This window comes from Amphibalanus amphitrite, unplaced genomic scaffold, assembly GCF_019059575.1.
Source record: "Amphibalanus amphitrite isolate SeventyFive unplaced genomic scaffold, NRLGWU_Aamphi_draft 000998F_arrow, whole genome shotgun sequence".
In the NCBI taxonomy this organism is placed as follows: domain Eukaryota; kingdom Metazoa; phylum Arthropoda; class Thecostraca; order Balanomorpha; family Balanidae; genus Amphibalanus; species Amphibalanus amphitrite.
Genome location: NW_024882492.1, coordinates 31264 through 45030, shown reverse-complemented (window position 1 = coordinate 45030; position 13767 = coordinate 31264). Strand labels below are relative to the sequence as shown.

Below are 13767 nucleotides of genomic sequence, written 5' to 3'. Positions count from 1 at the left end.
TTTCTAAAAAATAAAAATTAAAAAATGTCAATAGGGGGGTAGAAGGGGGTAAAAACGCGCAAATTGCAGATACATTTTAGACTGTTTATCACGGCCAGGTTTCTGAACCAATATTAACGCAACTTTTGCCGATCGATAGTGAATGAACCAGGAATTCACATGGATCCTAAAAATATGCATTTTCAAAAATCATAGGCGGATACAGATCATTGAGATTGGAGGTACACAAAAAGTATAGTAAATAAGGTTTTTGTTGGTACTGTTTCTAAAAAGGGTGGCAATTGTCTTGTTATGTTACAATTTTCTTATGAGAGAACGACTACAATTGTATTGGTCATGCATAGGCGGTGTCAGGGCACCTATGTTGGGAGGTAAAACATAACCCCCCTTTTTGGACGCCTGGATCCGCCTATTACAGCAAAAACGTGTCAAAAGAGGATGCACAATAACTTGGTATATGTTATCACATGATACCTTTCATTCACTGTTCGTAAAACTGGTGCATACAGTTATAATACATCAGCATCGTGATCTTCGCCCAAATGACTCGCTTCACGAATAGGACCCCCCAATTCCCAGTGCTCTGGAGCCGCCCCTGGTAAAGTTATGAACTTGAAATTTTCAGGGAATGTGCCCAATTTAGTTTTAGGAAAAGTCAGAAAATTTCAGCATCGTAGCTTCAGCGGTTTCGGAGATATTCCCGAAAAACCTGAGGGGTGGATGAAAACAACCCCCCCCCCTGCCACTAATAGAGTTAAAACTATAAAAGCATTGATGCCGCTCCACCAGATATAACTTTGTTCACAAAGTGTGACGAGCTGTGTCTGAATGCTTTAAATTCCTAATAAAAATGTTACACTCATTTTGTTCACCACATCAGGAAGACGAGGATCTTGGGGTAGTGCAGGTTAAACGATAGAATTCCTTCTTTGGTGAACACGAAACAATCATAATTCACTCCTTTTCGACATACAACATATATAATCATAATTCACTCCTCAGTCAACCCATTTTTATTCAAATTTTGGAAGGACTGCTCGATAACATGATCTGGTTGACATCGCGGTGCATCCACCCATCCATCAAACCCTGCAGCGCACACCTCCCTCTCGTATAGTCCCTCCCCACGGGTGTCCGTACTGGAGCTGCTCATGGCGGTGCAGTGCGCGGGTGTTAGGTCCGGGAGGAGCTCAGGAGCGGCGCGGCGCGCTCTCCGACGGACAGTCACACACCCATATTGCCGGACAGCCGGTCAATTGTGATCGGTGGTGCACCACTCCATGTATCGATCTCGGCAGGGACGGCGCGGGATGAGTTGTAGGTACTTACATGCGTTTGCAGCGCATGTGTTCTCTGGTGGACAGACGTTCTGTCACGTCGCTGCAGCCTCTGGGTGGAGAGCCGAGGCGTGTGGAAGGCTTCCTGCGTCTGCATTACTCAGTGGTGATGCGAGAGAGCATGCTAGAGGGCAGTTTGATGTATTGGTATAGACTGGCAGTAGATCATTGCATCACGCTGGAAATCATTATCTTGAAAATGGGTCTAGGCATATACCACTATATATCGTGGTCCATGATCAGAAACTTTTGACGCTTTTACCTTTTTTGTTATAAAAAAGATAGTATTAGGTCATGTTTGACATCTTTGTTACGGCTGGAGTGGGCTGACAAAAATAGTTCCTTGGCCTGTCCTTAGAATAAATGCCAGGCTGTATCGCATTTGGTGACTCAATTGACTATCAATTCATAGAGACTGCGCTACTGTTGCGAATACTTTGCCAGCAGAGAACACAGAAATGAGCTGAAATGTAACAGTTCAATTTGTGCTTTTATAAGTGTTCAGTATCAAATCTGTATAATGACTGGCTATGTCTACTGAGTGACTTCCCTCTGTACTTTCAGTCCAAAGAGAGGAAGTCGGGGGCAAACGGCACAGTGTCCAAGGAGCTCAGAACCATGGGCTACGCCGCAGGTCACATGCACCAAAAGTAAGTACGGTGGTTACTGCAGCGTTGGATTATCAATAATTACAGAACAGCCCGAACCATCTCCGGCCTTCCAATTAGAGCTTGTCAAATTACCTTTGTCATGACAAATTGTCATGACATAATTGTTTGTTTTTCTTATGTAAGTACAAGCTTAATTGACCTCAGATGCCTAAATCAGGTGAATGTACATCACTCACGGTTTTACAACCGATGCCCAGTTCCAAATTCTTTCGTAAAATTGATCTGTTTGTTAAATTGTCAGCTTAAATGCTTCGTCGATTTGATTAAAAAATAAAAAACGGCTTGAAGCTATTAGAAATTCAGTTGATTAATGAGTTCCGTACCTTCCTGGCGACTATGATCTGGCAGGTCGAAATAGGAGCACTTTACCCGCATTGTGCAGTGGCGGCGGATTCGATTTTGGCGTGGGGGGGGGGGGCAAGATCCCAGTCGAGATGATGTCATAGGCGGATCCAGAAAGGCGTTTTCGACGCTGTAGGGGACACACACCCCCCAAAAAAAGTGTCCAACATCCAAAAACTCCTCGGATTTCGATTTCTCGGACTGCTGAACAGTATTTAAAAAAAAAAATCCTGATAAAAATGTTATTACTAGGAAACATAAGGTACGTTTTGTCTATTTCGGGCGATGTAGGGGCCAGGGGGAGGGGGAGTAAATATTTGCTTTAAATGCCCGCTCCCTGGATCCGCCAGTGAACGATGTAACGCATTTCGTATTGCTGTATTAGAAAAAAGCTCCAATGGGAAAAAATTGTGCCATAACCCGATCGCATATCAGATGTTGAAGAACGGTGCGAAACCCTTTTAAGTAGGCGAGCGCTACTCTTCAATGAGGTAACTCGTTACCATTTCCTCTGTTCATTTTGCGTTGGATTTTCGGTTAACTTCCTTTAAAAAGTATTTCTGAGACAGATATCAACTGAAACTAGCTCACAGCGGGAGGAGACCGCTCAAACATTCAGAGACAGTCGGTCGCATCTAAACCTATTGGGACAGCGATCCGCCAGAAACCTTCCCCAAGGCAGTAGTTCGCCAACTAAGCTCACCGAGACGGGCTGTCTCGATGGGTTTATCCTACAGTAAGCCCACAGCAAGGCTTAACTAAGGCCCAAACGCTCGTCAAGCTGGGAACGGAGGGCTGACGTGAGGGAGTCGAGCAGCGGACTAGGGTGAAGGAATTCGGTGAACTGGATGCAGAAGCTCTGGGGGGGGGGGCGTTTCTTTATTAGGGCTTAAGGGTGCGCTGACTGCGGTAAGGTCCAAATTATCACACCAAATTTTACCACGACATCTACCGGTTCAGGCACTCAAGAATCAGCGGCCAGTGATATCTGCAAAGACGAAGCATTTCCAACCCAGCTTCAGCCTAGTGTGGGCGCCTCAGGTGGCTTTAATTACAGTTGCACATACCAAACGACCTCAGTGCAGCCAGTCTGTCGCCGAAACCATTCGGAACAGACTTCAACGAAAAGTGAGACAAGGTTAGTGCTATCGTTAAGTGTCATTATAGACTTGGACCCCGTTGGCTTCACCCACTGGAAGGTGGTAGTTATCGGACGCTGCGGGGCATACTCATTTTTCCAAAATGCCTTAGATTTTGCTTTCGTGTTCGATGCTCTGTATTTTATAGCCAGCCTTTAGCCAGAGGGGGCCCCACTAATGAACAGTGCCCTAACCCTCAAAAGTTTCCAACGTTAATTTTAACTTATTTAATAGTGAATACTGAAATAAAGCGGATACTGAACTGTGAACATCCAGTTTTTACACTGGCCCCACACAAGCCTCCGAATGCCCAAAGCAGATATCTGATGACTGGCCTTTGGGTGTCATACCGTGCATTTGTCAATGTGGTCAATGTGTACGACCTCGGCGTTTACCATTTTACTTGCACTGGAAACTGTTGCGCTCGAAAAAAATCAGGGGAGTGGCTTATTACGAGCGCTCATCAGTCCTAACTACCCGCAGGCGAATGGCTAGCCCTTCCGTCTCCGCTCGCTTGCGATTTGGCATTCTGTAGGTACAAAATAGCGGCAAACGACCACTGAGGGTGTGAGTTGCGTCTCTTGCACACTTAAAATATCTCCAAATCGAATCTGAAAAGACCAAAAATGCTATAAATCGGAAATGGTTAGCATTTACACATATTCAAAAGGCACCGTTGGACAAACTGTAGGAGTGCATAGCTGCAATATCAGGCTATGGAAATTTTCCTCATGTTTAGGGCACAAATTATGGAGGGGCAAGAATATACGTTTGCCCCTCCTCCAGAAGTTTCTTAGGGAACGATGCCTCCTCTGTAGGTATCCGTCGCCCCTGTAAGCGGTCCACTGAAGGCCTGGGTTGCCGCTGCGTCACGTTGACGCTTATAATGTCTCCAAAACTAGGGTGAAGAGAGGAAAACTTCAATTGAACGCGAACACTTGCCATTTAAGAAAAGCAACGTATGATAAAGTATATGGGCATCTGGTTACATCTTCAAATGATCGAACAGAGTAATCAGGTATATGTTTCTTGTCTAAGTTTTGTCACAAATTATGGGGGGGCAAAAAGATACTTTTGCCCCCCCCACGAGTTTGCCAGGGGGGGCAGCTGCCCCCCCCCTGCCCCCCCCCCCCGAATCCGCCGCCCCTGGCATTGTGCAACCAGCAAGCACATGATTAGTTAAGTGCAGCTTCGAATACAAAGGTCACATATCGTTCGTAAGGTCATAGAAATCGAACAAAATTTACGTATCTGCCTAATTAAAAGCAGCCATATCCCATCTCCAAGAACCTACAGAGAAGGCTAACAAATGTGCACAATTCTAATACTAATGGTAGTATAGTAAAGCACATTTCATCTTCCCGGATGTCTTAAGCAGAGGTCTATTTTCCGTTTGTTAACTGCCATTTTCATCATATCCTGTTCACATGCGTGCTTCTAGAAACTACTGTATTCTTTTTGTCACTTAGATGGATTACTTTACGACGGTTCAATGCAGCAGTTACTCTGACCCGTCAGATCCAGCTTTATTGCTAACGTTTGTTAGGTTTATGTGTCATTGCAGCGGCGTAAGCGACTTTAATATCTATATAGCTGGCAGTCTGTCATTCATGCTAAAAGAAAGCATCTATTGTCGGGTGTTCACCATATGATAATTACATTAAAGTTGTTTATTAACCCGCGCCCTGCTGGGGGGGGGGTGTTTGAACACCCCCCTGTGGTTTTTCGCGAATATCTCAAAAACGGCAGCGCTCCGCGCCGCCGTTTTTGGTACACCTTATCATACATCAATTCTACACATGTTGTGAAAATTTCAGACCAAGGTCATTCAAGGTCAGGTCACCAGGTCACTTGAAGTGACCTCACCTCATAAAAAGTTTCAATGTCTGTCATAGCTACACCGAGTGACCGATCGCTTTGAAACTTTCAGCGATTGCTAAGAGTAATAGCATGTACAAAATTTATATCTTAGAATTTTGATATCGATGACCTAAGGTCAGGTCAATTTTGCGACCTCCCCATTATAAGTCAATGGGAGAAAATTGAAAAGCGTCTGTTTTGGACAAAAGACATTATAAACACTCCCAAACACCGAATTACAAGTGTTTTAGACACAATGAACATGAAAATGGTGTCTGTGACCCTTGTTTATGCCCTGAGGTCATCTTAGGTCACGAATGGTATCTAACAGTTTTTCGCAAATAACTTTTGATAGAGCCATGCTAGAGCGATGAAAACGCCTTAGATGTGTTCAGCTCGACGATACGGATCGACTGATATGCAACATGACCCTTTCCGGTCAGGTCATGACCTTGACCTGAGGTCAAATTTTCAAGTTGACCTTTCAAGGTCAACTTATAGTTCATTCGATGTGTCTTGACGAGAGGAACACAATGCCGGTAAAAGTAAGCTCGTACAAGGCTTGGGTCAAAAGTTATTGCAGAAAAACTGTTTCCGAAAAAATCGGCTATTTTTGCAGTTTTTGCCCCCTGCAGGCAAAACCGTTGACGTTAGGTCAAATCTGAGAGAATTACTCAGAAAGGGCGTTAAAAGGGCTATCGAATGCGCTTTTCCGCGGCGCTGTAGCTCTATTGGTTCTCGAGTTATGCGTTAGCATCTTGGAAATTTTCGACATTCGACCTGGAAATCGGCGAATTTTTGCCTTCAATGACCTCTGGTGACCTGACCTTTGACCTGACCAAAAAATTGACCGAAGTGATTTCGTCATTATTTTTGACGCTCTTTCGAACGCCGCCTTCCGCGTATCGCTACGTGGCCCAGGAGCCGAGTTACAAGGGGGGGGGGTGTTTGAACACCCCCCCCCCCCCCAGCAGGGCGTGGAAATCCAGGACCCCCAGCCGGGCGCGGCCTGCTGCTTTCCAGCATATTCCAAGTGCAAAGTACAAGACTGTACTACATTCAGCTGCGCTAGAAAACGCTGGTTATTACATATATAGTAGAAAGGAAGCCATTCGTGCCTTTTTTGCCAGGTTTAGATCCTGTTAGGCCAGCAGGCATTAGGAGAGCGTGCAATGTTGGGGATATTTGCTAGATATCGGGGTTGCATTAGAAGCGATGTTTCTGTTACAATCCACAATTTTGGGTCTGGGCATGGGGTTTAGTTTGTTATTTATATATGTAGCAATTGTTCGTGTTTTCATTTGGCTTGTCCTACCGTTCAGTGACTATGTCGAGGTCAACAGCCGCTGTGACCTTGAGAGTTGACTGTTACTATGTGAAACTTATCCACAGTGACCGCGAACCAAAGTTTCCATCTCGTCCTTTGCGTTGTTGGGGAGTCTGCCGCCGTCGGTGCATAGTTTGCGCTCCGTGCGCGTTCCTCTGCCGTTCGTCCGTCCGTCGCGAGTGGTCAGTCCGGCCGGCCGTCGCACAGCGATCGATGGAGGCAGTGTCGCCGGAGGGGAGCGCTCGGCAGAGTGGCGCGGCTCGCTCTCCGTAACCGGCGGCGCCCGCCGTCCCCGCCGGCCATTCATCCAGACAAGACCCGTGTCGGACCGCCCCCCAGCAGCGGCAGTGGCCGGCCCCGGACCAGCAGACGGGCCCGGACCGCGCTCATCCGCGGCCGGCCGGCCAGCGCCGCCCTGGCCCGGTGCCAGGCCTCCGCTTCCCTCACCTCCGACCGCCTGGGCAAGACGCCTGGATTTTTTTTTCTTCCAGTAGGTCGGCGTTTCCCCCGGGAATGATATCTCGGCGCGTCGCGTCCGACGATCGGGCGTCGTCGCTCGTGGCGTCGCCCCCCGCGGAGAGGCGGCGGCACACCTCTGGGGCGGAGACGAGCGCGTCGTGTCCCCGGTCTCCGGAGACTGGCCTGACTGGAGGTAGCTCTCTGCCTCTAATAGGGCGCGTCCCTCTTCTGAGCCGGCGTAGGCCGCAGCAGAAAGGAGGCTCTGTACCACCCAGAGAGGGCTAATGTGACACTGTTGTGTCCGTGGTTTTTCCCAGGCGTCTGCTGCCAGCACCACACATTCACGCCAGAAGTTCTTGTTCGGGCTTTCGCCTAACATACATTTATAAATTACTATTATATACGATTGAATGCAGGCGGCGGACTTAAGATATGTTCACCCTATTTACCCGGTCGTGGCGAAGTGGTTTATTGTCGCTTTCTTCCATGCTTCTTTTGATGTGTCGGGGCTTAATTTGCTGTTTGTGGCCTCAGAGCTGCGACAAACTAGTCAAACTGAAAGGCATCTCAGAATGTAGTTTGTTAATTTCGGTCCCCTAGCCAACTCCGGTCAAAAGGCGTCAAAACTCTCAGGTGAACGCGACAGGCGCCGCTCGCGCCACGTCGTGCCTTCTATGCCGCCTGAGCCTCGCTCGCGCCTCAAAGCACCACAATTGATTGGATCGAGTAGCCACCTCTGTATTCAGATGCAGGCTAGGGAAGTCTACTGACACTACTTTTCAGCAAATATCCGTGTTTGGATAACTTGATTGCACACTCATCTAAGCACAGGTCCGCGTCAGATGATGTGCTGCCGTCCCATTCGTATCTCTGCAAGAAACAATAATGTAGTCACCGGACTGAACGAGCTACAGTATTCTACTGTTTTCCACCGTGCACCGGTCCTGTTGTCAGCCGTAGCAACTGACGTCCACTGTTGCTGCCGACAGTTGCCGCTTCTGCCGGCCCTTTTTACCGTTGTTAAGCGTTGTTACTGACGCCCACTGTTGCTGTGTTATTTCTTGCTTCTGTCGCCCCTTTTTACCGTTGTTAAGCGTTGTTACTGACGCCCACTGTCTCTGTTGTCAGCCGCCTTCTGCCGGGCTCGGAGAAAAAGACGACGGCTGAAGAAGTGGACGACTACCTGGCCAGGGCCATAGACGCCCGCAGCATCGACAGGCTGCGAAACCAGCACTGTCGGAGACTGCTGCTCACGTTCAACTCACCACACATCGAGCAGAAGGTGGGCGCCGACAGACGCTTCAAAAACGGGTGTCTTCACGGGGAGAGGGTCAAATTCGCCGGGATGATGCTTCACCTTACATGTTTTGATTGCTGCGGGAGCCTATATTCTCATACCAAAAATAGCTCAAATTGAGTGTTCATGGTTATAGCGTGATCGCTAAGGGTTTAAAAAATGTTTTGTCCATGCACTTGCGGCACAATTGTGATTTTACTGCGTCAATAATGTAAGCATGAGTATTTACAGACTGCAATTTTATAAGTTGGATGAAAGTCAGATTTGTCTGTTTCCAGTATTCGATAAAACGCGACAAGCTTTTGCCCGTCTACTTTGTAAGCGCATTCATCATCTTCGGATTCATCGTAGCTGTTCAACTCATCGCTGTGCCACAGTGAGTATTTCTTCACTGCTCTGTTGCTACTTGCTGCTCAGTCACGGGTTGGGAATGCTCCATCACCGCTCATCATCGTGCACCCATTAGAGGTTACTTAGCATAGTCGGTAAACCGATCAGGTCACTAAGCTCCCCTGCACATAATATTGCATCACCAGCTTTCTTCATCTGTGTTTCTCCAAATGCCAAGCTGTGCATTCTCGCAAGGTTTATTACGATTATTGTTTTGTTTGCGTAATGTAGACAACGTTGATGATAAGAGAAAGAGCAAATCCTATTCTACAGCAAAGTGATTGTTTGACACTGCCTAGCTGCAACACTTAGAGTATTCTTCTTCGTCATAAAATGCTGTTGCGTTTTTCGACCAGCTCCCAATTACACCAACATATTTCCGCAGGAATTTCTTCACTCTCGCGTCATTTTTCGTGGGCGGTTTTCTCATCATCAGCGCTGCCTACCTGGTCGTGGCAGAGAACTGGAAGGTGAGTTATACCATCACAGCCTGGCCTACGGACCGTGCCTATACCACCACAGCCTGGCTGACCGTGCCTAAATGCCACACCTGCCGTGCCTAACTGTCACACCACACCGTGCCTAACTGCCTGGCTGACCGTGCCTAACTGACCGTGCCTAACATATGTACTAAGAGAGTCGGACCATGCCCATTTCGTGCGACTTACCTACGGCCCGGGGATAGGGCCATATTTCAGATGCCTCAGACAGTTCTTGATGGACACATACTGCTCGTGCGGCAGAAACAGTAATTATTTAGGAGACAGGAACAAATCACCTGCGGTGCAGGGGCTGAATCGTGGAATAATGCCAGTTCCATAACTTTGTATTCCAAATACATTTCCGTTACGTGCTCCTCGGGTCCCAGTCATTTTTACCGGCCTGCATTATTTCCAGAAAGCATATACCGAATCTTATACCTAGTTACATAGTCATAGACTACTGTATTAATAATGATATTGAGTAGTCTATGACATGCTTTTTCCTAATGCGCTCTAAAATTGGGTTTGCTTCTTTCAGCAAAACTTCAGCAACACCATCTAAAACTAAACTTATGCAAAATGACAGTGTATGGCAGCACACAAGCATTAACAGATGTTGCAGTGTGCCGTGCCGTATTTTGCTCCTATACAGTCAGTCTTAAAAGTAGGTACCGCGCAAATTGTGGTGGATTCAACAAGCCTGACCGAGGAAGGACTGCTAAATTTGAGTCACCGAAGCAATGGACATCCTCGTCCATTCCCCAGGTCAATTGGTTCGGTGACTTTCAAATTATAGCAGGCCCTTCCTCCGTCAGGCTTAATGGATCCACCGTTACTTTGCGCGGTACTTTTAAGACAGACTGTACAGTGTGGCCGTTGACGCTGGATCTTAGACAAATAATTCCCCTGTTTTTCAACGAATGTGAGCATGCCATGCTCCACACACGTTAGGGCCAAGGAACGACGAATGTTTTTATACGGTGTGATGTTATTTTGTCACTTTATCCTGACATGAGAAAGTTGCTGTCCATTTCGTTTCATATGAGTACATAGCTGATAACGACATTCATTCTCGCAGATCAATGTTCTTTCAGCCTGGTTCTTTTGAATAGCATTATAGCTTTTGTCAGACGACTGGTGAGCGGACGTGATATGTTACCAAACAAAATAAGGTCATCCGTTGTCAAAGGAATGGACGTTTCCAGCATTACTGAAGTGAATGAGTCTGATTTGCTCCAAATACCAAAAGAACCAAAAAGGTCCAAATGTAGGTCTTTTAACCCTCGCCCGCACATGCCATTTTCCCATCCTAGAACGCACATGGGGGGGGGGTTGCCACCCCCCCCCCGCGCCATTTCGTTCCTGTTGGAGATAGAGCTTAGCGGTAAAGACCAAAAAGATTCTTTGGGAAGAGACGAATCCAATGATACCCAGTTTTACCTTCTCAGGTCAGCCATTGACCTTCCAGGTCAGGTCAAACTAAAAAATGTTGCTGTTTTAGGTCACCGTTGGATATCAAGCGCGCTGCTTGTCATATACCGATGACGATGCCGTTTTCTGGTGCCAAGCCAGCTAGAACCTCTTTGTCACACTACCCGACCAGGTTTTTGCTGCTGAGGTCATCTCAGGTCAAGTTAGGTCAAGGTCAATAATATGTGTTTGTATGTCTGTGTGTGTCTGTGTGTATACTGATGTGTGCACCGATTGTTTATGTGTCCATATTACATGAAATCATGATGTGAGAAGCTTTTACCAAAAATGTAGTCAAAAAATTTCAAAAAAAGTAAATTCAGCTTGCCTAAAACGCAATTATCTTAGATGACCTAGGTTGACCTTGACCCTGACCTTGACCTCTGTACATCGTCGAACAACATGTTTCATGATAGGTGGGAGGTAGGATTGGCATAAAAGGCCGAAATCAAGGTGTTAAAAGCTCACAAGGCCCATAGCCAACGCAAGATGTTGAGAATTGGCCATTTGGGTCATGACATTACCTGAGAAACAAGGTCATATCTCCGAAACCAAAAACCACAGAAACTTGACATTTTCAGTGGACATCAAGAAAGGATAGAGGAGCAGCTATACGAAAAATCAGCCTTCTAGCTCTAAAAATGTTGAGTGCAGAGCAGAAAGACTACCTGGGGGGGGTGGCAACCCCCCCCCATGTGCGGGCGAGGGTTAATAATGCACTTCTCAGAGCATTAAACTAGCTCAGCATCATAGAAGACAAGATCTGCAAGATATCAATGCCACTCATGCACTGGTCTCTTGCATCAGCACTGAAAGCATCAGCACTAAGAGTGTTGATGCGCATAAAACTAAAACACCTTGCATCTATGATTATAGCTGTACGTATTCGCGACATCCCTAATGCACTTTTATTAATTTAATGTTTTTCAAGTGCTTTTAATCGGCGAATGGACGAAACTGCAGAGCCCACGCTTAGTTGCGATTGTTGTATATCTGACCTTTGGAAACCCTGTTTCACTCAACAAGATCTGCTTTTTCATATGAAAGACGGAGCTGAGACGCGAAGCCAATCATGCAATTATGCTATTGAGCTCCCAAATGTCGTCCTATGCTTCTTTGACTGGATTTCCGTTATTTACAACAGCCGACAGTGGCCAAAGGTTGAAAGCAGTAATACTGAAGTGAATTATTGATAACTGATCCATAACCTTCAGCTAACTGCTGCCAACCCCCCCCCCCTCCCCTTCCTCCTCCAGGTCGAGGAGAGGGTGACCCCCCCCCCTATTTTGTATCACGAATACTCAGAACGTGTTAGGAATAAAGATTAGAAAGTTGGCATATATTACTTTTGATTCAAATCAGATCTTGTGACACTAACCGCTTGGTCACTGACCTGACATCGTTAGTGAGTCTGCATGATAGATTCAATCTATATCTGTAGTGGGATCTGTATGAAACGTCGCTAGTTCGCGACGCCTTAATATTCACGGAACGTTAACCCGCGCGGGGCTGGGGTCTCCAGCCGAACGCGCGGGGCTGGGGGGGTAAATTTTACCCCCCCCTGTTATCTCCCGAACTAATGGTCCGATTTGGAAAATTCAAACGCCAATCGAAAGATTTCATCACGAACAACTAAAAACATGTACTTAATTTTAAGTTTGAGGTCAAGGTCAAGGTCAGGTCAAGGGTACAAATTGAAAGCTCCTACAGTATCGGCCTTGCACCGTAGTTGCCGAAGAATGGAGTCATGGACTGAGACTGATCGCCCAAAACGTGTTCTTAGGCTACCAAGACAATATTCGTTGCATACAATATTATTCAGAGGTCAAGGTCAAGGTCAGGTCAGGTCAGGTCAGGTCACCAAAAACAAAATATAGAAAAGGCCATGTGCGACACGCCGACACATGTTTTATGGGTCATTTTACTCATAGAATTCAATAGGCACACTCAATAAGTGATATGGACCACCTCTGGATGAATTTCAGGTAAAGGTCAGGTGAAGGTCAGGTCAAGTGAGGTCAAATTTTGAAGTTGGTTGTTAAGGCCTAAAAAGGTGTCTATCTGATGCAGTTTTTCACGGCGAATCGAATGGTGCTATTTTTGTTTCCGTACGAGGTCTAGAACTTCCAAAAAAGTCATTTTTCAAAATTTTTGTGTGTCGTGACGTCATACAATTTTGAATAACTCCCACATTTTTGAACCGATTCTTCTAAAACTTTGTATGTAGGTGCACACTGCACATAGACCACTTCTCTGACATATATTCCGGTTTTTCGATACACTCAAAATTTTGGATTTTATAGTTATTTTCCCAAAAAAGTCAGTTTTTTGAAAAAATTTGGGCCAAAATCCAAAAGTTTCAAAAAACCGAGATAGCCATTTGATAGACAAAGTAGAATTACGTATATTCTTTTTTGTTACGTCTTGATTCATTTAAAAATGAAGATGTTAGCGGCGTTTGAACTTTTGCCGTTTTTGAGGCGAAAATGGCGAACATGACGTCACTAAAACGTCAATTTCTCAAAAATGTTCCGACGGATTTCGCTCAAATTTTCAGGGAACGTGTCAAATTGATGTAAGAAAAGGTACTGAAAGTTTGGCGGCGCTGCGCGCCGCCGTTTTTGAGATATTGCAAAAATTCGCGAGGGGGGGTAAAATTTATCCCCCAGCCCCGCGCGGGTTAACCCTCGCCGGCACAGGCCATTTTGCGTCCTTCGACGGCACAAGGGGGGGGGGTGTTGGTACGACTTCCCCTCGCGTTTGGTCCCTGATCGAGCTAGAGCTTCGCGGAAAAAACGAGCGTGTTGCCCGTCACGAGAGTAAGCCGATGATACCCAATTTTAAGGTCCTAGGTCATCGGGTGACCTTCCAGGTTAGGTCAGTGACCCGAAAACCGGGAAAATCGGGACCTGTTAGAAAGTCGTAAAGTGTGGCTGATAAGTGGTTTTCCGGGGTGCTGATCACGAATATCGTGTTAGTTTTGATCAGAGATG

The 13767-nt window shown here is 46.3% G+C and overlaps 1 protein-coding gene across 1 annotated transcript in view; it reads left to right on the top strand.

Annotated features, from left to right (window-relative positions):
* LOC122369012 (adenylate cyclase type 5-like) overlaps positions 1–13767 on the top strand; it is a gene marked incomplete at its 3' end in the record, with an annotated part of 74980 nt that overhangs the window by 38556 nt on the left and 22657 nt on the right. Inside the window, exons 8-11 of the mRNA XM_043343368.1 lie at positions 1902–1987; positions 8264–8417; positions 8711–8808; positions 9208–9292. Coding sequence (XP_043199303.1) covers positions 1902–1987; positions 8264–8417; positions 8711–8808; positions 9208–9292 — 423 coding nt within the window. The remainder of the gene's footprint in view (positions 1–1901; positions 1988–8263; positions 8418–8710; positions 8809–9207; positions 9293–13767) is intronic.